Here is a 27,278-nt window from a genome sequence, read left to right as displayed (position 1 = left end):
TGCCCTGCCTGCCTCATTCACGTACTGACAAACTTGGGGCTGACTGCTGCTTCTGAAGGAGCCAGCTCACTGCTCACTGAACCTAAGCTCAGGTCTACAAGTAGCAGCAACTCTGAAAGAATTGTCTCCAAATATTTTTGTTCTTTAGCTTCAGCAAGTTAATTTCCAGACAGTATATGAAGTCTTGACATACTTTAATGAACCAGAGAGAACAGATTTGGATAGAGCATCTGGATAAATATACTGTGGAAATGCAACCCATTTGAAAGGACTGAAATGTTTTTTTGGAGTGTTTCTTTCAGAAACTAAAAGCTAATCCATTAATTAATGTATTCGAGAGTAGTGGAAGTTAGAGGACCACATTTATTCAAAGCAGTCAGTTGCTGGGAAAAAAAAAACAAACAACTGGTTTTATATTTAAATGAAGAAAAGATGTAAAATGTGATTAAGGTCTTATCTGAAAAGTACATCACTTGCATAATACATTACATTTGCAATTTTGTGTCAGTGTTCCAGAATACATACTAAAATGAAATAAGACACTTTTCAGCGATACATGAACCTATTTCTGCTCTTAGACAGCATAATACATCTTATAGCATTTGCATAAACAGGCGTTTTCCTAAATGCATACTTGTGGTGAAATTCCATACATACCGTGGAGAAACTATAGCTCCATTGAATTTTGCAAAATTTCAATATATTTGTTTTCAATTGATGGAGAAATGAAGCCATAACAATGGGCAAACTATTTGCACTGTATGACTAATATGCATGTACTGATTGTAGGTTGCCTAAAGACCATTAATGGAGTTCACAAAAGTGATTTTGAACATCACTGAGATAAAAAAAAATTAAATAGTATGGCTTATTTTTATGCAGAGCAAATCTTGACTGGAAGAAATAAGTGTCTTGGTCAGAGTTGCAGAGAGAGCTGTAGAAAGAAATCTCTGCTAGTACTCCAATAGATGATCTAAACATGAGCCCACATCAAAGCAGTTGGTATTTTCTCCTTACCAGGATTATTTCTGTTCAATAACTTTTGTACCTGACTGAAATGAGCTCTTAATATTTGCTGAAGGTTTCACAGAAATGTTAATATAAAGCTGAGAAAAGAAAGCCTGGAACATTTCTCAAACTAGCCTTTCAATTATAGTCATTTATGCTGTTATGTTTTTTCTGAAAAAACTTTTTTTTTAGAAATATCTTGAGCATGAAAGGGTACCCTCATTTATTTGCTATTTTTATGTTTCACAAAATTAAAACCCAACAACAAAGCCAAAATCAAATCAAAACAAAAAAGTCCAAAACAAACCAGCAAAACCCCACCACCAATCTCCCCAAAAAATGGAAAATAATTTTCTTAATAGCAATAAAAATTCTGTCTCAGTTTATTGTTTTGAAATATATCCCTCAGCACAGAAAAGAATGTATTCTGAATGGTTTAGCTTATTATGTGCAAATGAGCCTGAACCAGAGTGAACCATCCAAATACTTTTCTTATCTGTGGCATGTGTAATCTGCATCTTAATGCTGCTGAACCTTCATCTATTTCTGCCTGTACTTTGATTAAGGAAAAAAGAAAGATAAAAGAGCTGTAAAGTAGTACACCACAGACCAAGTAAAGTAGTAGGCCTGGTTGTGTGAGTAGGCAGAAGTCAATGACACACAAAATATTCAGTTTGATACATGCTTTTCAGTACCACTGAGTAAAAGCAGAAAAGATGATAGACAACACGTTTCTCTAACTCTGGTTTAATTAGGGATTGGAGGGCATAGCAAATGTAAGACACCAGGACTCACAGGACTATCTGTAGTCAACTTCCTTACCTGTAATTTCCCTTTCATTTGTAATGTTTGAAATTTCTAAAACTAAAATTGGTTACTGAGTGGAAGGCTGTCAATGGGCAGGGAAAATGGAACTTTACTGAAAAGGACACACTGAAGGTAAACCAATATAACATTATAAATAACTCACAGATATATAGATATATTTTAGCTTTATAATGCTATCGGAATTAGTTTAAAACACTAATCTGTGAATGTATTGAATACATATAGATATATTTGAGGAAGTATCTCAGAAAGGTTAATTTTATATAGTAACATAACATATTCAAGACTTTCAGAAATTAATAGATGAACAGTCTTATTTCTCTCTATTTTTAATTGTTTGGGTGGCATGAAAATAACTTTAATAATATGAGGTCTACAAACATCTAGAAAGCTGTTACTTAAGATGAGACAGATGCTGGTTTTACTTCTGTTTCTCTGAAATATAGGAAATCCTGCATTTCTCAGCTCTGTCTATGGGCCTTCTGGGAGCTTCAAAGTGATGGACTATGCAGAATATAGAAGCTAAATATCTGCTGTCACAGTTATAGTCATTTTCATCTCCTTATTACATTGCAGAGAAATATTATGGAATTGACCTCTGCAGGTAATAGGATTCTAACAGGATTCTTTTGCCATAAGCTCTCTACTGTTTTACTAATCAAATTAGTGTCATAGATGTTTGTCTCCTTACCATGAACTATTTATGAACCAATGTTTGCAAACAGCAGAGATATCATAGCAGTCTCATAATCATTAGTTCAGGTACTTAGGTTGTTCAGCATAACATAAGTAGGTACATGAATCAAAATCAAAGGTGTGTAAAATATTAGGCACTGTAAAAAGATTATTTCCCTCTGTAAATTATGTATGTGTGTATCTGAAAAAGAAACTGGCACTGAAGGACTCAAATCTGACAATAGCAAACTCCAATTTAAACAACTTGTTTTTCATAATCTATTTATTATTTCTGCTTGGTATTATAAATTTTGTGTATTATGATAATTTTCACTTAGCCTTGTTTCATGCATTGGCTGAAAAATATTTTGCCTCGGTTCAAATTTCTAGCTATAAGATGCTATAGACCAAATAAAAATTATCACTAGCATCTAGAACAAAGAGTAGGTGTCATGGGAAAACTATTAACAGGAGACTGATAAAAGATGTGAAAAGGTCCAGGGAAAATCTGTTTAAAACAAGGATTTTGGAAATTACCTTGAAGCATCAAGAATGTATTGCTTTTAGAAAGGACAAAGTAAAAATAGAACACACAATTCCAGTAAAAACTGTTGCTATTCTTTCTCTTTAGAGATTAGTCATTTTCATAGATTTCTCTGGAACAATAGACATTAATTTCACTACACCCTAAAACTGATGGCTTTAGTCTTAAGCCCCATGCATAAATCAGTTTTTCAACTTTCTCAGTTTCTAGCTTTGTATCTTTAAAGCTGTAATGAGCACAAATAAGATGACAAAGCTTTTGTGTACTTGTGTGCCATAATGGCACATGTTGCTGCTCCTTCTTCTTTTTACTCCCCTCTAAAACTGTGTGCTTCCCAAAGCAATAAAATAATTAAAAAAAAAAAAAAACAAAAAAAAAACAAAAAAAAAACGATTTAAAGCAATAATGAAGCAGCAAGAGGCAACTGGACAAGAATTCAGCCTATCTACCACCTGAAAGATTTTTCCTAAGCTGCCTAAATTGTCAGCAGAGTGACATAAATATTTCTATATCATTAGCCATTTGACTTTGTGTGTCTGCTTTTGCAAGAAATTAAATACATTAGAAAAGTATACCTCCTTAATGTAATACTGCAGATATCCACATCTACAATCCAGACATTTCCAGTTTATTTCTTTCAACAATACATACACCATTATATTGATCAAATTTCCCTTCTACCTTAACTTGTTACTGAGTTACCACAAATGCTGGCCAAATAACCCATATTTCTGAAAAGAGTAGATAAAGCTTTAATATGAACTCTGTCTATATGTATGCAATACTTAATGTATAATATGTAGCATTTCCTGATAATTTTTCAATCAAAATCTAACATGTATATGGAAAATTGTTTCCATTGTAATAAGGAGGCTTCATGAACATCCTGAGGTTATCCCATCTATATTGGACTGATGACAAAAGTTTTACATCTAATTTTAAAGAGAGATTAATTTCTACCTTCTATGAAGCAGAAATTCTAGGAACCATTTTAATTCAGCGATCTTGCCCTTCATTTCTTCTCTTTATGTGAGCAACAACTGTATCTGCCTTTCCTACTAGCTTGCCTTGCTACTATACCAATATCTACTAACAGTTCTTTTAAAATAATAAATCACAGTTTAAAAAGGTCTTATTAGAAACACTAGATACTCTCTGTCCTGTAGTTCATGGTTGAAAATTAATTTTTTATCTTGTTATTTTCTGCAATTTTTATGTGCTTATAATTACAAAGGTTTCACACCTTTTGAAAACTATTACATATTATCTCCCTTTTCATCATTAATTAAAGTTGTTCATCAGTCCCAGCCAGAGAGCTAATCTTGCACTCAGTAGTTGTATGCTCTCTCATAGTGATTTTGAATACATTTTTTCCACATTTTTTTTTTTTTTTGGAACACCATTGTTCTCAGAAAGTGTCCCTATTTTTACCAAACTCTCCTATCTTTCTTTCACATTGTCTCTAAAAAAATAACTTTTGTGCTTGCCATTATGTAGAAGAGCATGGTCTAATGCCTATACTCTTGTATATTTACTCTCTATTTTGCTTATATATGCAGTTGAATTGCTCTTTGGATCTTCCTCATGTAGACATTTTGGAGAATTTACAAACAGTGGCCAGGGCTCAGCTACAAATATTTCAACATTATTTAAATTCTATAGTTTTGCTTATATGTCCTTGCTTTTCTGTTACACTAAATTTTCAGTTCTATTAAGATTAATTCTAAGAATGGAATTCTCTAATACTGGAAAGGCATACTGATAAATTAGGCAATAAAAATTCTGCTATTTGCTCTAAGTTTTCCATTCCTCCTGTTTTCTTTGCATTTGGTGTGTATCATTTAAGGAGATTCAGTGCTGGCTATATGATTAACAGCTTGAACCCGTATGTCCTCCCAGCTGTCTTGATCAAACCCTTGCTCATAAAGTAATGACAAAGTATTTGAGAGGAGTTTTCTGTACATCTCTTGGGAAACTTGTTCTACAACAGTGATTCCTAAGCTTTTGCAATAATGGCCCTCCCTACAACATTTGCAGTCTTGAATATACCATTGTGCAATTGTAGAGATCAGATTTTTTTTAAACTGCTTAACCTGCTTGTGTGAACAATTTAACTTAAAGTCATGGTCTAACACTCTTCCATGATCTATGATATGAGAGCCGAGTTTTGTTACACAAATACTATAATCTATCTCCTTGAAGGAAGAGAACCTCTGTATCTAGGGCAAACAGCTCAAGAGGAAGTTTTACATTAACTGTATTTATAGGAATTTTAGAACTCCTAGCAAAATCAGACAACTACAGTTCCCTAATGTACATATGGGAACAAAGATGCAGCTTTGTTTTGTACTACAGCTATTCATGACTTCATCACCTTCCTACCAATTTGCTGTGGTAATTCTGTCCTAAACTAACATCTTACATCAACTTTGATTCTGCCCAATTCATATTCTATCAGCTTTTATCTTCTCTGACCTAGCCAGTGTATATTCTGTTTTTCTTCTAAATATGTACCACTGATAGTGGTATAATTTATGGTCCTGTTGTTCCTATTTCAGATATGATGTTCTACAGATAGTTGCTAAAATTTGGTAAGCACTGCTACATTATGAGATTCCTCTTATACCAGACTCAAACTTTCTAATGACCAGACTGTTAGCTACTGGGAAGTTTATTCTAAATGCCATTTACTACTAAGTCAGTGTCTTGGAGTAATCTATCTATGTTTTTGAAAAACAGGTTTTATTAAAGATGCTTCGCTAAGCAACTTGCATACCTCCCCAGTGATGTTTGGGATTTTTACCTCAGCAGCTTGTGGTAACCTTTACCTTAATAGTAAAAAACCCAAGGTATTATGTGCTCCTAGATGTGATATCCATATCTTTGTAGGTTATTAAATGACAAATAATAGTATTGCCATATAACACTGTAGTTATCTACTATCCTTTGTCCCTAAGAGGCCCCTACCTTTATAGGCATAACAGTGAAGACTTCAAAATCCTGATCCAATTACAGTTTCAGCAATTGTACTCCCCCGCTACTTAAATTTTCTAACTTTTCAGTACAGTTGTTAATTAGTTAATGTATTCTTTAATTCCTACATAGAAGGGTATAGCAATGTTCTGCACGGTTATCCTGTTGCTCCGTTCCACCTTAGCAGTTCTTCTACATTGAGGGTGAAATTGTGTCTTTTAAGCCATGGTCCAGGGAAGTTGTCAGTACCTGCTGTGATTTGGTTTGCTGTGCATACAAGGAGAAACCCACTATATCCATTAAGCAAGGAAAGATTACTTCCCTGGTGTGCCAGGCCTTCCTGACAGCTCAGCAGGAAAAGAAACCATTTCCAGCTTGCTCCAATTTTTGTACTTTCACCAATTTGCATACATTTTTTCTAAATCTTCCTGTCTGTTTTGTCAATTTAGTTTTGTCTTTGCTGGCCACTTGCATGTCTCTCTCTATGTCATTATAACAACTGACTGAGGAATACCGATTCCGAGTGCTGAATCTCAGCCACCATAGATTTAATAAGTATTGTAAAAAAAAAGAAATTTATAGCAAGTAAACTGAAAGTTATCTTTCCAGTCTTTTAACACAACTGATAGACCTGCTGCAATTCATGATGGTTTTATGTCCTTTGAAACATATTCTTTTCTACTTACATTAAAGATAGCAACAAATCAACATATATTTGCAATTTTCCGGAGCACTACAGAAATGGAAGAAATTGACTATTCCAGTTCTCACCTGTTTTGCAAATGCACATTGGACTTCCATCTACTTGTGCCAAGCAGGTTGAATTGTTTATACATGGATTGTAAGGCAGCTCACAGGGGCTGAAGCGCTGGTGGCAGAAGTCACCAGTATAAAATGGAGGACAAATGCATACAAACTGCCCCGGCTTCACAGATTCAAAACAGGTGGCTCCATTCAAGCATGGTTCAGATTCACATTCATTTATATCTTCACTGCAGTCTGGCCCTGTCCACCCTGCTGTACATGTGCATCTGCAGGGGTGAAAAAAAAAAGAGCATTGATTTGGTAGAATAAAAATTAACAGCTCAGCCAAATCACTTCCAACCCATTCTATTGTAAAAACAACAAAAAAAGCAAATTAAAAGCAAAATCAATACTACATTTCTGTGACTAGATTTTCTTTTCCTGACAATTGTATCAGAATGCGTTATGAATAAAAGTTATATTCAGGTTATTGTCCCAGAATTTATCTGAGCAAAAGGACTTTTTCTAAGTTACAGTATCACTTGGAAAACCATCTGGTTTAGGAAATGCAGGCAAAAATAATGTTTAGACCATTTTTAAGATGAAATAAGAACACAAATTATCAAACATGAAAATGACATTTTTTAAGTGTTAAGGATTAGAAGGACATCTTTTCAATATGTGTGAAACTAGTAAGTACTTCAGTGTTTGGGGTGAAATGCATCAGGTAGCATACCCAGTACAATTAAGAAAGTAGGAATCATGAAGGATCCTAATTTCATTCTGTTATTTCTCTTTTTTGAATGCTTTTGTGAATATTTGTTAGTGATAACACAGAAGAGAAATCTTTGACCAAAATCTAAATTACATCTGATTGTAAATAACCTTTCTTCATTAACTGGAAAAATATCTTTTTTTATTCATAATATACATATGATATGGTTCTGTAAATTCAAAGAAAACAATTTTATGCTTTCAACGCTTGCAGAGCCAAATTTATTCACTAGCTGCAAAAGAAGAGGCCCTATGTAGTTTAAAAGTCATACATTCCTTTTGCTTTCACTGTAAATAAAATTTTATTTTATTTTATTTTTGCAGCTATTTGGCAAGACAACAGACAATATGAAAGATGAACTATTCCAGCTCTTGTCTACTTTGATCATTATTCATTTCAGGTATTAAACCATTTAATTATATCTTCATAGTTATAATTTGATAAGAGAAATTGTTCTTAAATAACAAACAGGTCATTTAATGGAGAATCTATTATGTAGTTCTGTTCTGTAAGGCACAGGTATTGCTTGCCACATGAAAGGCAAATTTGACCCCTAAAAAACCCCAGTCTTTTCTTTCAGATTTTTTTGTGTTCTATGCTATTTAGTTGTTGGATACAATTACCATGTCACATGAAATTTAATGGATATTACAAAGGAGATTTATTTATAATTTTAAAGGCCTGAGTATTTTAGCATTAAGGATTCAGAAATTAGGTATTTGTCTCATGTTAAAAACTGATAGTCATTACTACCAAAAAGCATTCAGACATTCTTAAAATATCTGACAAAAATCACATTTCAGGACTCATCATTTATGATACTTAAAACATACTTTTGGAAATATGGTTAAAAATATTTTTTATTCTCTGCTTATGCACAACAAACATACCTGCTTTTGCTATACATGGGAGAATGCATTTATTATCAAGAAGCAACATCCACTGAATAACACTGCATATCCAATCAGTGCTTTACTGACTTTTCTCTTAAGTAGTCAATATATAAAAGCATCAGAATCTTACAAATTAAGCATCTCAAATGTCTCATACTGAACAGAGAACACTGACCCAACAGATGTTAATTGTTTTACAGCTGCTCTTTTTTCTGTTGACTTCTTTTATGAAGTTGTGAATAAATTACTACTGATGCACTACTACAAATTGGTTCGTAGCACTTGGCTATACTCCATTTTTAGCTTAAAAAGCTCATTAAGTGGAGAGCCTTTCACTTTGTATTAGGAGAACACAGTTCAGTTCTGACCTACTCCAGCTTAATGGACATAACTGAGGTGCAGAGGAGCAAACATTAAACACGTTTCATTCCCCTTTTTTTTTCCCTAATGAGTTTCATAAGTGCCTTTGAGTTGTCAAAACTATTCCGTATGACTACAGGGAACACTAGGTCACTGAAACACAGCAGTTATCTACACTGCAGAACTAGCCAGTCCTACCCTGGCTTCATTCCAGCTACCAGCTGAGATGCAACAATCAATATTAATGCAAAAGAGACAATTAATAATAGAGCTTTTTGCATTCCTTTCTGGATTATTAAAATAAAAGTTAATAGAATCCTCATTAAATCTAAAAAAAGAATTACATAGAAGCATCTATCCTGAGGCCCACTTTTAAGAATCAGGACAAAATTTTGTGTTAATGAGAACTGTTATTTAAATAAAGGTAAGGAGGTTTTAGGACTATTAAAAGCAAATTATAGATTAAGCTATTATAGCTGTTATTCTTGCAAATTAACTGATCAAAAGGCAAAAATCCAAAAACTTTTTCAAAATTACTGATTTTTCCCACTTAATTAGAAAAATAAAGATAATTTCTAGATTTCTCAGGAGAAAAAAAGGCTGATATATGCTTTTAAGAGTCCATATAAAGATAGTCAATGCTGAATTTCTTTCTATTGTTTTGCCAACATCAATATTTTTTTTTTCCAATCACCAAATCCAAATGCACCCATTGATATTAGAAAACCAAATAATGACTCTTTTACGTAAACTATTCATTTTAATAATGTAAGTCCCATTAACTGCTTAGATTGTGACATGTGCAGAATTCCTCCAACACATATAAACCATCTTCCGTAAGTATTATCTCTTTATGTTCTATACAACTCTCCATAAATTGAAAAGCTTTCTATAGAAAAACAACCAAAAGGAGATGGCAATGAAAATACACAAATTGTATTAATGGTTTTATATTTTAACACCTGTATTAACATTAGAGTCAAAAATTGCAAGCTATAGTCATTAATTGTATCCAGAGTAGTGTTAATATAGTACGTTCCTCTGTCTCCATAAGTTAAGTATTAAATTTGGTTCATGCCTGCTTGAAAACTCTCCTTCTACTTCTCACATTCCTGTGAATTATATAGGTGTCACCTGCCTTATATCCTACATTAAAGATTTTAATGAATTAAATAACAGGGAAGAGTCTTAAGAATACCTGAATTGTTGACTTTGGAAAAAAGTTTCTGAGGTTCATCTAGACTCCCCTGCTCAAAATAGGTACAGGCAGAGTTTTCTCAGGTCTGTGTCCAGCCTGGTTTTGAGTATCTCAAAGATGGAGACCTCTCTGGGAAATCTATTCCAGCACCTGACCACCCTCACATTAAAAAAAAAGGAGTATATTTTATCTTCATGTAGAATTTAATGTAGTTTATATCCTGACCACTGCATATTTTCCTATCACTGGGTACCCCTGAGAAGAGTCTGCCTCCTTTTATCTTGCTCTCTTTTAACAATTATTTGTACATTTTGGCAGGAGCTTCTCTGGGCCAAAACCATTTTTTCAGCATGCCAACTGCAGAGGCAGTCTCTCCTGAATCTTAAGAGCTCTAAAGTGGCTGTCTGTCAATTAGAAGATCATATTGGTGGGTTTATTCCAACCTAGCTCAGCTAGAAGCTCTGGAAAAATGCCAAAGCTTAATGCCAAAGCATGTGATGTGACTCTTGGAGATGGTCCTGTGCAGGGGCAGCAGTTGGACATGATGATCCTCATTGGTCCCTTCCAACTCAGCATATTCTGTGATAAGCAGTAATGTAGATTTATATTCCAGAGTAGAACAAATTTCAGAAGATGACATTCTTTTTCTTTTAGACCTCTTTCTTTACAGTAGAAAAGTACAAGAAACTGGTCTTTTTAGTCTTCTGTATTAAAAAAACATTTTAGAAAATACCAATCAGAACACTTACCTTTGACACAGATAAAAGTGGTTTTGCAGACAAAATCACAATATTTAAGTAGCACCAGAACTGCTTTTTCCAGTGGTACAGTCAAAGCAACAAAAATCCTAAAATGAAACCTCAGCTACAGTGTGCCCATCATTCAACTGCCTCTTTGACAGATTCTTGATGAGAAATGGCAAGACATTCAGTGAAGTTTAGGTCAGCCTGTTAGCCATACAATACATGCAACAATGGGCCATTCTACAGAAAGGATTTATGTTGTTTAGTGCATTCAATCAAATCAACTAACAGCCTGAGAAACCCGAGTGCTCACTGACAAATTTATTCCTTGTAAGCTAGAGGCTGTTGGGTCATCTGAAGTAGTGAAATAAGAGCTTGCTTTCAATACATGCACAGCTTGAAACTTAGGGTGCCATCACACACCACAAAGCTCCAAGGACATACACTTCCAGTCACTACAAAGGCTTCAAACACTCATGTTTCTGTCTCTTCTTTTCCCTACAAACATATTTTTTTCTTTCATACTCTGAAAGTTTAATATGTTCTTTGTTCCACAGACAGCTACCAGACCTCTTTCACCAGCTTCAACCTGAAAAAGCTATCACAAGTTTATCTCTGAAGTTCTTCTTGTGCTCCTAGTTCTCTACTCTCCCATGCCACCCTGAGATGATCTCCTCAGATTTTCACCTATATCTCTCCTCCTCTCCCATAAATTCATTTGAGCCTGCCTTTACAATCATCACCATAATTCATTCCCTGCTTTATTCCTAGAGCTCTCCATTTGCAACCAATCAAATATGACACTGATTAACTAATTAGAGAAAGCATTAACCTGGGCTGCAGTGCTAATGCTCGGATGGAATTAACAATCCTGAGGGGTATAGGACAACAATGGAGTAGGCAGGACCCTGAATTTTAGGAGAGGAAACTTCCAGTTGATTAGAATTTTAGATTAGACTTCAGTATTTGGGTCCATGGGATCCCCTAGGAAACTGCCTTCGGGGAAAAGGGATCTGAAAAAAGCTCTTTAAATATATTTTTTTTTTAGAGTACAGTTCTTGATGTAAGAAATCAGGTAAAGAAGGCAGAAAACCAGCAGGCCTCAGTAAGAATCTCCTGGGTAAAGTGAAGTGTTAGAAGGAAATACACAGGCGAGGAATAAGGGACATATATCCTGGGGACAATATGGGATGTCATCTGGATATGCAGTAGTGGCATTAGGAAAGCTAAAGCCCATTTGGAGCTTAATTTGGCAAGAGCCGAAAGAATAAAAAAGGATTTGGCAGTATGTTTGCCACAAAAGTAAGGTTAAAGAAAACATACTGCTGCAATAAATAAGACAGGAGAACTGGAAACAATCAACAGAGAGAAGACTGTGATATTAAACATTTTTATTTGCCTCAGTTTTTACTGTTAATCTCACTTCCCACTTCTCTGAAGCTCATGCCAGGTACTGGGGGACTGAAGTCCTTCCCATCCTAGGAGAAGGTCAGGTTTGAAGAACCTGAATATACCTAAATGCATAGAATTCCATGAGATGCACCCCAGGAGCCTGAGGGAATTGGTTGATATAGCTCTCTCCAAAGGATTAATCAGTAAGTAACCAAAGACCAGTTTGTCCATTACAGAGTAAATTGATAAGTGAACATAAATTGCAAAAATTGTACTTCAAAGAAAGTCCACCTGCTTTTATCCACTGTTAGAATAAGGATATGAAGATAAAATTATGGAAAAAAACAGTTATCTTTGTCATACATACACATACCATTTTTTTAATTTAATTGAGATGTAGATATTGGTTTATGGGAAGTATATACACTACCTACACAAGTTGAATTTGAAGTGGTGGCTAAGAAAACATAGATTAAGTACTTGGGGAATGGTACCAGGTAATAACAGATATTCATGTATATTGGCCCCACACTGGAGAAAAATTACTTGGGATGTATATTGTTGGGAAGAGAGATAAAAAATTAAGTTTCTGTTACTCTATTGTCTAAGTGTGTCTTTTGCATGTTTGATGTATACAGAAAATCTACTTAAGTAGGTTTATGTAGTTTTTATTCTCTTCCAGTTCAATTGTTTCAGACTTTTAATCATCGCTTTTTTTTTTTTTTAATTTTAAATATATACTTTGTTCTGTATACTTTCCTCTCATATTTCTCTGCTCATGTTCTTCCCTTTGGTAACAGTAACTAAAATTTATTCCTGATATTCTGTGTATTCAGGAACATTACACTACAAAAAAATCCTCAAACAAACATATTTTAGAGGAGCAGATATAGAAAATTATATTTGTTTGTTTTCCTTATATTTCTTCCTTAATTCTCTATTTGAAGTTATGAGTTCACACAATCACAAGGTAACATTCAGCTCAGTGAGACAGCAAGCTATATTTCTGCTTCTGCTTTAAGCTCTGTTCCAGCTGAAATGCACACATTTCTGTTTCAGGAGACAGAATTTTACATGCTACGCAGGATATTTATACTTTGAACTCCCTTTGTTTTATGCTGCTGTTCTCTTTTTTCCATTTTCCTGAACCAGAATATAAGATACATCTTGTATCAGGGTGGATGCATCTTTCAGACTACTGGACTCCAGAGATGAGGTACACACTTACTTTCTTTTTGGATCAAACTCTTTCCTTATTTATCTCAATAACAGCAATTCGTCCTATCTACAAGGCCAGATGAATTTACATTGTTATCTGTTTTAGCTGGTAAACATTAAAATAATTAAAAATTGCTAGTCAAACTGTCTAATTTGAATGAGTATTTGTGCTTTAAAAGCACAAGTGCTGAATACTTTGAATACTTTTAATTAAGAAAGACAACAAAACAAGTAAAATTGTAATAAGCAAAACTGACTATTATTGCTGTCATATGGGAGGATCACTTGGATCATATGGCCCTGAACCAGAAAATAAAACATGTTTCGGTATCAACTGTCTCATTCATAGACCATTATCATGGGGAAAACCATTGTTGAAGTTCCTTCCCATTAGTCTTGCCTACTTAAATTCCTATTTTAGAAGTAGTAGTGATTAATTTAAAAATACAAAAAAAATCACTCTAATGTTTGGGTGTATTTTTTACTCTTGCTTTACAGTTTTGGTTATTATCTAAGGTGTTAGAAAAACTGTTTACCATGTACAACTTTTTAAATATAAATTATAATAATATTTAAGAATACTGAATCATCCCTTAAAATTTAGGAACTTTCATCTCCAAAACTTATCATGATGTACAAAAAGGATGCCATAGTAATATGAAAATTTTGGAATGCAGCTTAGCAATTTATCACACAGCACAGGGTAAAGAGAAAGAAAAGTGTGTTTAAATTTGTGTTCTGTGTGTCAAAAAAATTTCTGAGTAGCAGCATTAATTTCTTGAATTACAGCATATCCTCAAAGAGAATGTTTATGCATTCTGGCGTGTGAAGCTGTTCTTTGAGTAACATCCTCTATTAACTTAACCCACATTAGACTTCCTTCGTTCCTTAACAAAACGCAAAGGGAAAAGGACATAAATGCCTTTTTATCTCACCATCTCTGGTCACTAACACCAAGACTTGCATTCTTTGCCTGTGTATCTTTCATTCCTCACTGGAACAGCTATCAGTACAGCAGCAACAAGGTAATTCAAGATTTCATCATACAATCTGGAAGAAAATATGTAATTTGCAGCCTTTTTAATAGGCAGCATCTCTACAAAGATGTGTCAAGGAGAAAACCCTTAATTTGAAAAACTGAGAATCAATAAATCAATGCTACCATGAAAAGAAAGTAATAAATGATCTGCCTCCAATTTCTTGGGTGTTACTGATTTACTTTGGTAGAGAAAAAAAGTGTTATTTCATACTTTCAAGAATCAGAAGGAATCAGTTGTCATGTGGCTTCCAAGAGTTACAGTAAATTAATCTGTTAGACTCAGATTTTGAATAAATCAATTGTCAGGATGACTCTGCATCTTTCAAGGATTTTGAATAAAAGGTTTTCATCTCCCCAGTTGCCTGTTTGCTTGTGCTCCACTCTCTTAATTTAATGCCAGTCTTTGATGGCAACTGGGTTTATTGCTGCACCTGTGGAAACTGATATCTTCAGCACTATTTCCCCTTGGAAATCTCTTCCCCTACTCAAGATTACTGTGTAAAGAGCCTAGTTGTTATGGAAAGCAGCTCAATGCCTTTCCTCAATTTTTATTGCTCTGATATTTTCTGAGAGTTACAGGTAACTCTTATAGCATTTTAGTATTGATTTTGAGACAAGTCCTTTTTGACCTGAAAAATCTGAAAGGAAGAAAAATGCTGCACTGAAACAGTAGAAGCTATCACCTGAATGCAGGTAACAGCCCCTCCAGGAGAAACATTTGTTAAATTCGGGAAGTTAAGCAATGTAGTCGTAGTTCTGTCAATTGACCTCAAAGCTCTTCACCCTATACACAGAGATTACACTGATTGCAGAAGATAAAAATGAACTCTTTGGGTAGAGTGCTGATAACAGAAAGAACTTTTTCTCAGAGGAGTAAAGGAGATATTTTCTGGTCTCTTTCTTCCACCGCAGGCAATCAAAAAAGGCCAAATAAAGGTGATTACAATTGCAAACTTTATTAGCAATAATTAGCATGGCAACATGAAGGGCTAAATAACATGCTCCAACTTTGAATTTTTATGAAGCATGAACAATACAAATCTAACTGTGAAGACAGATTACCTTGACATTTGGAGAATTTGACATGAGAAAAAATTGAACAAAATGCACACCAATTCAGAAGTCTGTGCAAATGAACTCTGCATGATGATTTGAGCAAAGAAATGTTTGTCTCCTTCATTTTGCAGTTTTTGAACTGTGCAAGTTATTTAAGCAAGATGTCTCTACCAGTTTTGCAGAACTATTTCCAATATTCTATGGAAAATTTTTCAGTATTGTTGATTGATATTTACCAAGGGCCTACTCAAGTTCCAAGGAAGAGAATCATAGAACAAACATTGCCATGGCTCAGTCTGACATCAAAGCACTATCTGATCCAAGCATAGAAGAAAGGGTGTAAGAAAATATTTATTTGAACAAATTGACTAATGTATTATTTATCTTTTTATTTCCCATTTTTCTTTTTATTTATTCCAAACATAGAAGGCATGGAATACTTTATGCCTAGAATCAATTAGATTCTAAAATCAATTAGATTCTAAAAACTGATAACTAAGGATAGATATACTATTTATTATAGCAGAATATATTAGATCATCATAACATCACTTAACCATATAGTATCTATATTTCTATATTTCAAGGGAACTATTGAAACATTTTCAGAACTCAGCAGCAGTTATGCTAACTTCAACATTATAACTCAGATTTTCAAAAGAACCTATAGAAAATAAAACTTTTGGAAAGGCTAGAGAGTGTCATAATACTGGCAGTCTAGAAAATACTTTGTAAACAGATTAAGAAGCAGAGAAATCTGTGTTTTCATATTACTTATTAGAATAAGAGAAATAAAAGAAAAAAGGATTTGCACAAACTGACCTTCATTAATACGCCAAATTATAACATTTACCTAATAATGCAAGAGAATTGTAACCTCAAAAGAATAACAGAGGAAATAACATTTTACCTTTCAAGTCTAAATTGACCAAAAATCACCTAACACAGATCTTGATTAGTTTAGCCCACGAATCAATTTTCAAGCATATAAATAGTAAACAAAAAAAAACAAAACAAAACAAAAAAAAAATTAAAAAAAAATAAGCATCTTCAAACAAGACAGGACTTCTCAAAGTTATAAAAAACCAGACAGGCAAACAAACAAATATATCTGCACTGCTCGAATACTGCAGTCACACATGAGGTAACTATTTCTGTACTGCAGATCCTGTTAAAAAACCAAATTTGACTTGTCATATTCTGGCAAACAGCCTTTTATAAAATAGTCTTCTCCTTAAAAAGATTATTGTTTTGATATAAGCTATAAAAGCAAATACCAAAAATTCTTTTCAGTTCATCTGCAAGAGTCAGTTATGTCTTTATCTACCTTTGATATCTACTGTAATATAAACAATACAACTTTCTTCTATGGGTGTCTCACTGAGTTATTTCAATAGGGCAAACCCATGAAAATTTTATGACTGTCCCTTCCAAACAGGGAATGAACAAGTCCAAGAAACCTACAAATAACAATGCTTATGGTTGCTCATAGAGAGCTGTTATTTTTGTATTTGTAGCCCCTTTTCTCCACCTGTGACCTTCAAAGATAAAGGCTCACTTCTATAACTCTGATAGATTTTTTTCCCTATATCCAAACTGGCATTTAGTAGAAGAAAATATGATGGTTACTGTTCCTGAATTGGTCTGCTTGGTATTGCTGAAGAGTGAGCACTGGTTTATAGAAGACCGCTAACAGTGTACAGTCTGTAACTGCAGTCTAAATAAACTCCTATAATGCTTCTATTGATCTAACAGAGCACCAATTACTAAGATGCAACTGAGTAACTAATCCTTTTTTAAAATTGTGTTTTCTAAATATACAATAATGCTCTTCTCCAAAATCAATTTTTAGTTCCCATCCCATTCTAATTTTTTTAAGATATTCTGACTGTTATGCTCTGAAAATAATTCTCTGCTTCAAAAGGAAATGCCTCATAACTGAAGATGAAACATTGCCATTCTATTGGTAGGGAAGTAATTTCAGGACAAAATAAACACATGTAACATTTTGACATTAAAACTGACACATTTAATTAACAAAAATTTTGACCTTTGACCAGTTTAGTATTGCTTTAAGAACATAGGAAAAAGGATCTATGCCTATGAAACCAATGAAATCTCTTCCAAGAAGTGAAGCATAGATTTTACTAATGACCTCACAAGTCAAAGGAAAAAGTACAGTTTTTATAGTAATGAGAATGGGATCTACACCCTGTCTTTTTATGTGGAACTGTTTATTACTGATTCTCCATGGTTTGAAGGGATATAATGTCAGCAGCAATGCCCATAATCCTTGAAAAAATTTGTTTCTTTGTGCATGTATTAGACATTGCTGATGCATGAAATATCTAATCTGTAGCTAACAAAGACAGATGGTTTTCCCATTCATTTCTAATGAGCCATTTTTAAAGTGTCAGCAGCATTTTTTGTTTATTTGCTTGTTTAAACTTCCTATTTTATTAAGATTTTCCAAATTAAAAACGTGCATGTTCTTTAAGGTAGCAGTTAAATGAAGGGCAAAAGAACAAGCAGGAATGAGTCTATTATGAATCATGTGCAACAGAAGCATTATAATATTACGATTAGAAATAATGAGGTAGTGAAATCTGTCTTGAAAACTTTTTTTAAGACATTCTTTTTGTGCATTGACTATCTTATTTCTATTTATTATATTTTTAATTCTCACCATCCCACACATCATCACATTCTATGACATCTCAACCAAGATTATCATGTAGTTGTTGTAACGCGGGCAGCTTCTCTTGCCGTGGCACCCCGAGCGGTGGCGTGCTGGGCGGCGAGAGGGAAGAGAACGGGCGGCCGCTCCCCCTGCGGAGCTCTGCTGTCCCAGTTGTCAGCACAGGGACAGACGGAGGCGACACGGGACTTGAGGATGAACAGGATGGTTTTATTCAGTGAGCCCCAAGACCTCTTTGGGAGAGTGAACAAAGGTTTTATACAGGAACTCAAGAGGAGGGGTTTAGGAACAGCAATGAATGAGGGCAGGGCTGGGGAGGAGTCTAAGGAGGGACTAACATAGCAAAAATCTATCAGCGGAAACAGGGGAGGGGAGTAACACAAAGTAACCAATAGGGTGTTGAGCCTCTCCAAATAGACAGGGAATGCTCTGGAAACAGGGGAGGGGATTAGGAGGAATGACAGGGAATGTTCTGGGGAAAGAGGCAGGAAAGGGGAGGATTGACAACTTGGAAAGGAGGGGTTTAGGGAAGAGCTTGGGAAGATTGAGAACTGGGGAAGGGAGGAGATTGGGGGAGGGGGTTTGAACATACACAGAACAAATGTCAAATTAAAGAAAAACACACCACAACATGTAGTGGCAGCATTTTTGTTACTGACCAGAAGTGTAGCTACAAAAGACAAGCCATTGAATTTCAGTTTTAGTGTCATTGCTACATAATGTGATGAAAGGATGAATTATGTTGAATATGGTCTTTGTGTCCAGCCATTCAGCATGTTTTGTTTATGAGGATGTTATGGATGTTAAGTCTTTCTAAAGCTCAAGAGAAACAGCATCCACAGTCCTCTCATCTGTCAAGCCAGTCATCTCATTGATTGCTATCATTAGGAATGCTTTGCCTTTGTGAAAACGTTCTTCCGAGCACCTTCTTTTCCATCATGTGTGTGGAAACTATTTCAAGAGTTACTTGCTCCATCTCCTATCAGGAGCCTGCAGCATAGAGTCTCCCAGTGCTTGCCATAACTCATCCTTCCTTCTCATGCTGCCTCATGACTCAGGTTTAGCTGATTTAGAAATTTCACTGGACAGAGTTTCTAGTTTGTCTTCTAGTACCGGGTCACTGAGCCTACTCTGTAGTGGCAGAGCTCAGATAGGATAGGAGCCCTCATCCTGTTGTCAAGCTTACAGGCCTCTAGCATTCATTGTAACTGGAGTCTCCATTTCCAAAATCTTATGCAAAGGCTCTTCCTGGGTCTGCTTCACTGTGTCTGGGAGTTCAGGTTCTTGTATTTGTAGGGTCTTGAAGAGTACAATATTGTTCCCATCTCAGTTTCACAGACTGCAGACTGCCTTCTGAAGCTCCTTTACTTGGCAACACAGATCCTCATCCAGCATAAAAGTGCTTCTTCCAGGCATGGACATTATAATCTGATCCTACAGAACTGCATCCTCCCTGAGGATCTCAGTCTGGTTTGAGGTCTCTAATGTGCTGATCTAGTTACTCTTGTGGATGGTCAGTGACAGTGCCCTGCAGCATCTCACTACCTAAGTATACAGTGTCCTCAGTAGAATTTCTGGCCCCTTCTCCTCTGTTGGCTGTGCTCTGGGCTTGGCAGTTATATACACTCTTTCTAGCATTTGCTGAAAGCATGCTTGGCTGTCCTTAATGTGGAGTCAGCTGGAAACAAAAAGCTTCAAGTCCCCATAAATCAAGGAAAGTTGGCAACAAAGCTTGTGGGACACTGCTACAGCTTGTTAGCAGTCACAGCCTTCTGTAGCTATCCCTTCTGGGGAGCACCAGGCACCCTGAAGCTCTTCAAAGTTTCACAGTAGTCCTCTGATGACCCCAGGAGTTCCAAGGAAGCTTAGCATATCATACGCCCGAGCCCATAAACTGCTGTGCAAACGGCTTTGTTTGTTAGCTCTGCTCATGTATTAGTACATTATATGTAATGATTTAACTGCCCTACAGCAATGATAAATTTGGGTAACTTATTTGGGTAACATTTCATACATTTCATACATTCTCAAAGCTATGCTTGAGGTACTTTATTATTTTATAAACTGGTTTAAACTCCTTCCATTTAACCTGTGAGTTCATTGAATAATCTTTTTGTTTTTCTTTGGGTGTTTCTAAACAAACACATCCTAAAACATTTATTTAAATATATCACCTAATGATTAAATATACCAGGTAGAACAATGCTACTGTTCAGGAAGAAAAAGTTGATGACCTAATTTTGGAGGGGGGAAGGTATTTTCCAGGTACTTGTGTTTTGTTTCAAATTTTTATGTTTTATTGGAATTTTGAACAAAATGTTCTTGTTCTTTGAGAATATTGTTGAATTACAGCTAAAATATGCCCTAAGGAGTGCAGAATGTCAGTGACTGTTAGATGCTGTGAGATAGCACAGCAATATTTTCCTTTTTGCTAAAGGCAATAGAAACCCTAAAGCTCATTTCACTGCAGTATGACAACAAGCACACTACACATTTCGAGTTGTTAGCAGTATTACCAGAGAAGAACTATAAAACACTTACTGTCTGTGGAGGAAACACTTGTTTTTGCTTTCACACATTTCTTTAGCTAATTCATTAGTAAACTCCTGATTGTCCATATGAACCTTTTAAAGGTGGATTTGAGTAAGGAATATGTACATAACCTGGTACTAAGATCAAGAAAAAACCCTACAAATCTGAATGAAAGATAAGTCATAAGTGCAGCAGACAAATTGGGAAGTGTCTCTATAGCAAGAGAGGAAGAGTTGGCCAAAGAACCCTGAAGAAATTACACATAAGAGTTGCTGCTTGCAATAAAATACTTAAGCATTTGGCATCTGGGATCATTGAATACCAAGGTGATATTCATCTATGGGAAAAGATGCTTCTTGTTTTTAGGGGAAAATAATTAGGAAGAAGTATAGCAGTAGTTAAAAGGAATGTGAGTAAAAAGAGAAGGCACACTGAAAACAGCATTGAAATTATAATCATAGAGTGACTTCCTTTAGAATTCCATTATAATTTAAAACTCATTCATTTAGAGATGAAGATATCTTTAAAACTGTGTAAACAGGCATGCTTTTACTTACAGATCTTTCAGATATTTACACATCCTGAACTTAGGAATCACCTGCTTCTACAACTTGGCACAGAGCAATTCTTGCATATTTCTGAGAAAATGCAGTGGCTGATTTTGACTTTGCTTTTCCAAATAAATCCTTTCCAGAAGGGAAAAAAGAAGCGAAACAGTATGTTGATTTTCTGTAACAGTACTGCAATTTAAGTATGTATGACACTGAATATATCCTAATGACTTAAGACTGGTCTTTTTTTTAAGAGCTTAGCACGAGTTGCACGAATGAAAAACTATTTTATTCTGAAAAGACCTGGCTTCAAACGTTAAGGAGCAAAGAGGGGAGCAATAGGGAAAGATGTTGTACTTGGAAATGTACTGAGAAAGTAACAACAAGGAGGCAGGATAAGTCTAACTCTGGCTGACAGTATGGTTATCCAAATTGACAGTTGGCATAAATCATTATCTAAGTAAAGACAATGAAAGATGATCATGGCATGGTTACTAATTGAAGAAGCATTGCTAAAGAAGACTAGCACAGTTTGAGATGAGTTCTGAAATAATACAAAATACCCTCTTCTATGAGCACAAAGTATTCTTTCAGCTGGAATCTAAAGGGAGGTAGGAAAACCATGGCCTCCTACAGGACAAGATAGAAGAGCTTAAATGGAGAGAATTTAAATACAGACAACTTTTTTGCACACATTAGTAGTAATTTCTTAGAAGTGCTTAAGGAACTTAAGCCTCAAATTTTAAGGTGATGTTGGCAGTTACCAACTTTTGTCCTTGAAGAACTTAGTGGGAAAGAGAACATTCAGCATTTTATAATACAGCCAGGTTTATGACATCCATAACTGTGAAGGAGTAAATGGAGGCCTGTGATATTTTTGCACAAACAGGATGTAAGAAAACATGCAAAAAGGAAAACATCAAGGATAAGAATGAGCAGGAAGGAAAAATGTCTGCCTCCAAATCAAAACAAACACAAAACTCCAACCAAACCAAATTAGCAAGATGCCCCGATTGCAAAAATAAAATATCAAGAGCGGATAAGATAGCATTAAGAATTGGACTTTAGTTTACACTGAGATAATAAAAAGATATCTTAGTAGATGGATTCAACTGCTGACAAAGGATAACATTTCTGTACTCGACTGAAGCAAACACTGAACCTGTCATAAAACATAGATAAATGACATAAGAAAATATACTTAGGTAGGTCTAATTTCCTGTTTTGTATGGAGAAGTCTATTTATATGTCATAAACAGAAAAGCAGCAGCAAGGCACCATTTTTGTACTTTATAAAAAACTTAAAAACAAAAATTGACAAAATGAATCTGTGGATTCCAATATGAATACACAGAAAGAACTGAGTACTTTGGAAAGACACTTGATTAATTCTCCAAGTTCTAATATCATAATGATTACAGACAAGTTTCAAATAATCTACATCATTAGAAACTCCAGTTCATCCATAGAATTATGTTGCCTGTTATTCGGCAAGAAGTGTTGAATAGATTTTCACTCAAAAGTTGGTAACAGTAAAGGAGACACAGGGGCTTTAATTAGGGTTTTGATGTTACTAAGGCTAAAACTCAGAATTATCAATACAATAGAGAGGAAATAAGGAATTCAGCTGATACTAGATGAATCTGTCCATAAATGTTCAGAGCCATAGTTTGAGATTTCATGTTATCATGAGAATTAAAATCACATGGCACTGGAAATATATGTATGGAATATATGCATGAAATATTTCTAAATTAATATATGTATCATGTGCCATGAGACAAACTGAAAACTGGGAAGGAAGAAAAGCATATTTCTCATTTTATCACTTGAACATAAATTAAGTCGAATGAAAGGAGACCTATTAAAAACTAGTCACATACAACAATTCAAGCTTGGCTATTGTTTCAGAATCCTTCTTACCTGAATTTTTAAAACAAAAATATGCATCTGAGAAGGCATATTTTCCTTTATTTCCTCTTGGGATGTGATTTACTTTTCTATGATGGAATCCGTAAAGAAAGATACTCAGTGTGACAGATTCGTTGATACTTCAGTTTTGCCAGATAGTTTTCATTTCAAAATTCAACAATGAATAGCCTCAGATAAAGAAAATTAACTCAAAAGTGAAGTTTTAAAATAGTAATTATATTTTGCATAATTGTTATTTTATCACAGATTTGAATTTGGTAGGAAAATGTTTCCTTTTGCATTATATTCACTTTCTATAGAAAAAATATTTTTAAGCTATTGCACAATAAATTACTTTGTTTTCAAGTAACTGATGTTCTCAGTTGGACTTGCAAATATTTATGAGAAAGTAAACTAATGAAGATTATCACAGTATAAAAGAAAGCTAAATTTATCTATCCCTTACATTAATTTAGGTTGTAAGTTGTATCAAGTGCCAGTTGTGGTGTGCCAAATTTCAAAGAAATTCAGAATATTCTGAGTATAGCTGCCAGCAGCTCAACTTACAGCAGGAAAATAAACAGTGCCAAAATATGGCCACAGGCAAGAAAACTTAATTGCCTATCACTGATGCACTCAGATCACTTGCTGGCCTGACTTTGGCCCAAACTAATGCCTGTCCAAAACAATACCTGGGCACAACTCAAGAACTGCAATGATCTTTTCTGTTAGGCAACTATGATCCAGTTATCCTGTTTTAAAAACTACATTTAAGTTTAAAGACATGGCTGGATATCCTCAGGTTCAGGTACCAGTTGCTGCCACTGCTTAGCTACCATGACAAAAACATGTTGTCTTAGAGCTTTCAAGAGAAAAGTATTGGCAAAGGTAATAAAAACAACACATTTTTAAAATTAAGTGTAATTATGGTCTTCTAGCATTCTCAGTACAAAGATGGTTCTAATGATTGAAATGAAAATGCTTTATAATATAAAAATAAAACATTTTGCTATGCTAATTTTCCTTGGTATTGCCAAGTCTCAGAGTCACTTTTAACTCGAGGTATCTTTGAAGATGTTGTTTTGTTTGGTGTAACCTGCCCGTTGTATATGATGATCCAATGGTATATATAATTTTCCTGTTCCGTTATGTCAACTGGGACATATAGTTCTGAGAAAAAATATGCTTGGTGCTTACACTTCCAATCAATTTTCTGTAACAGTTCAGTATTTGAAAAATCCAGAAAAAGAACTCCTTGATCATTTTTATTCTCAATAAAAAATAGGAAGTCCTTGAATTTGTGCATAAGTAGTTGAACCAGCTATGAGTAAATAAAATCAGAAGAAGCCCTGTTACCTTCTGCAATAGATACAATACTTCTAGAGCCTGGAAAAATTGGGAAAATGTAAGGATAGGTAAGGATTCATGGCTGCAAAGTATTCGTTCACCTAGAATTGTCCTTGAGGGTGGTAGACTACAAAGAACTAAAAGCATCAGAAAAATAAGAACCACAAAAATTAAATTATTTAACATTTTTTTTTTACATTCCAACAGGCTTTAAAAAGTGGGAAAAAAAGCAATTAAAAAGATTTTAAGGTTTTCTCAACATTGCTATAGTTTTTGTGATTAGAATAAAAAATGTTACCAAACTAAGAAGTCTAATACCACCTAAAAATACAGCTCTAGGACATCACAAAACATTTTGATTAAGTTCTGAATATAAATTTATTTGTAGAAAATATTATGCATATTATGTTGTTTAACTTAGTTATGTTTAGCTATTTGGGGAATAATTTCTCCATTGTCAACTGTGGTCAGTATCCTTTCTGATGTTTGTCTGTAGCACCAGGAATAAAATCACTGTACATCAATTAGACTATGTACCACGTACAGTTTTTATACTGAGCTGTACATGCAGCCTCACCAGTGTCTATTAAGAATTTACAAGACTCCTTAAGTATTGACGTCATAATATAGACAAACCCTGGCTTCCTGCAGGAGAAACAGATTACTAGATGGTTTATGGAATCTTAATCCTCATGCTACTGAAATAAAATAATTTTTAAACCATAAATGCATGCATTCATGAAATAAAGATTGAGGTTTAAGTTAAAAAAAATATAATTAGTGTCAAATCCTCATGCTTTGTCAGAGGGGATATAAATTTTAGTTAAATTACTCTTTTGTTGGTATTTTAAGCCACAAGGTGGCAGCAATGATATAATCTCTTCATCCAACTGCCCACTACCACTACTTTTACTCTTTAAATCATCTCTTGTGTTTACAGGGCAAATATGACAGAAACTATATTTTGTCTTACAATGTACTGTTACAAACTAGGTTACTTGCTAAATGTTTTTTAATCATACTTTTTTTTTAAATTTTTTTTTTATTTTTAATTTTACATATAATACTTATTGTATCTGCTGCCTTCACATGAAATTACAGTGTTCATGACACAAGTCCTTTGACCATTTGTGCAATAACATTTCCTTCCCGAGCTAGGAAACAAAATAATGGCTGGATGGCCATTAATTAATGTTCCAGGAAGCCTGGCCTTCCTGGAACATGATCATATACTGAAGAGGTGCAACTCTTACCGATAACTGTTGAAAAGGTCCATGCAGGTGCCATTGTTTCTACAAGGCTCTGAATTACATTCATTTGATTCTTTTTCACAAAATTTTCCTTCCCATCCAGGCAAGCAATCACACTGATATCTCTGTAATACATTAAGTAAAATAAACAATCTGTTACTCTTTGTATTTTAATGCAATTACAAAAGTATTATTATGAAGTGTTGGAAGACATTAACAGAAAGCAAAACAACATTAGGAGTGTTTTAAAACCTGAATGCATAAATAAATTGCCACAGCATGATGGTGAAATGTGTAATCTACCAGCATTGTGGCATCTACATGTGTTTAGAGGCTGCAAAAAAATTTGTTGCATTTTAGGATTTTTGTTATTGAAATTTGGAAACAGGCAGAGACAATTCAGTTTCAAAGATATATGGTCTATGATCTTTATATAAAAAGGAAAGGGAAATTATTTAATTTTCTAATACACTTAAAAAATATAATAAATTAAGAGTCAGAACTCTGAAGGGAGTCCAGATTGATTAGTTGACCCAGACCTTTCTGTAATGATAGTCTTACACTCTCCTGACAAATTAAAAGCTTGAAATATTTTATTGGAGCAAAGATAACAAAAAAGAAAGGAAGTTAACTATTTAAAATCAGTAGGATTGTCCTGGAGTGCAGAACAGCTCCACTGATACTGGTGCTTCAAATGAAATTATTTATGTATATATTCTATATCTGGTCAAATCAACTTTTGCACAAACCAACTTGTACATAGTATATTTATGGTTTATAATTTCCCAACAGCATTCTGCTTGTTTTGTGCTCATGTTAATGAACATCGTTGCTGTGCTTGCTTGGAACACACCCATGATTTCTGCAACATGGATGTTCTAAATCCACTGATATAAGCTTTAAAAGTGAAGAAATAAAACTGAGTTAAAATAGGGCATAGACCATGCACAGATGAAACCAAGTTTTGTGGGAATGTTTGTCTGCTGAAGGGTAGGAAGGCTTTTCAGAGCGATCTGGACAGGTTGGATCAATGGGCCAAGACCAGTTGTGTGACGTTCAACAAGACCAAGTGTTGGTTCCTGCCTTTGGGCCCAACACCCCAGGCAGTGCCACAGGCTGGGGTAAGAGTGGCTGGAAAACTGCCCTGTGGAAAAGGACTTGGAAGGGTTGGTTGACAGCAGCTGAACATGATCCAGTGTGTGCCCAGGTGGCCCTGAAAGCCAGTGCATCCTGGCCTGCACCAGCAATAGTGTGGCCAGCAGGACCAGGGCAGGGACTGTCCCCCTGTACTCAGCACTGCTGAAGCCACACCTCCAGTGTTGGGTCCAGTTCTCTCACTACATGAAGGTTATTGAGGTGCTAGATGAATCCAGAGAGGGGCAACAAAGCTGGTCTGCAAAAGAAGTCCTAGAGGTAGTAGATGAAGGAGCAGGGGTTGTTTGATCTGCAGGAAAGGAGTCCCCGGGGAGACCTTATGCATCGCTACTAGTACCTGAAAGGAGGTTGTACCAAGATGGGGGTCAGTCTCTTCTCCCAGGTAAGA

General features: G+C 34.9%; 1 protein-coding gene across 1 annotated transcript in view; it reads right to left on the bottom strand.

Moving 5' to 3' along the window:
- LOC110468097 (protein eyes shut homolog) overlaps nt 1-27,278 on the bottom strand; it is a 597,595-nt gene that overhangs the window by 411,732 nt on the left and 158,585 nt on the right. The window contains exons 11-12 of the mRNA XM_077782364.1: nt 25,739-25,860; nt 6,800-7,059 (exon numbers count right to left, since the gene is read on the bottom strand). Coding sequence (XP_077638490.1) covers nt 6,800-7,059; nt 25,739-25,860 — 382 coding nt within the window. The remainder of the gene's footprint in view (nt 1-6,799; nt 7,060-25,738; nt 25,861-27,278) is intronic.

This window comes from Lonchura striata, chromosome 3, assembly GCF_046129695.1.
Source record: "Lonchura striata isolate bLonStr1 chromosome 3, bLonStr1.mat, whole genome shotgun sequence".
In the NCBI taxonomy this organism is placed as follows: domain Eukaryota; kingdom Metazoa; phylum Chordata; class Aves; order Passeriformes; family Estrildidae; genus Lonchura; species Lonchura striata.
This window is presented reverse-complemented; position numbering and strand designations above follow the sequence as displayed.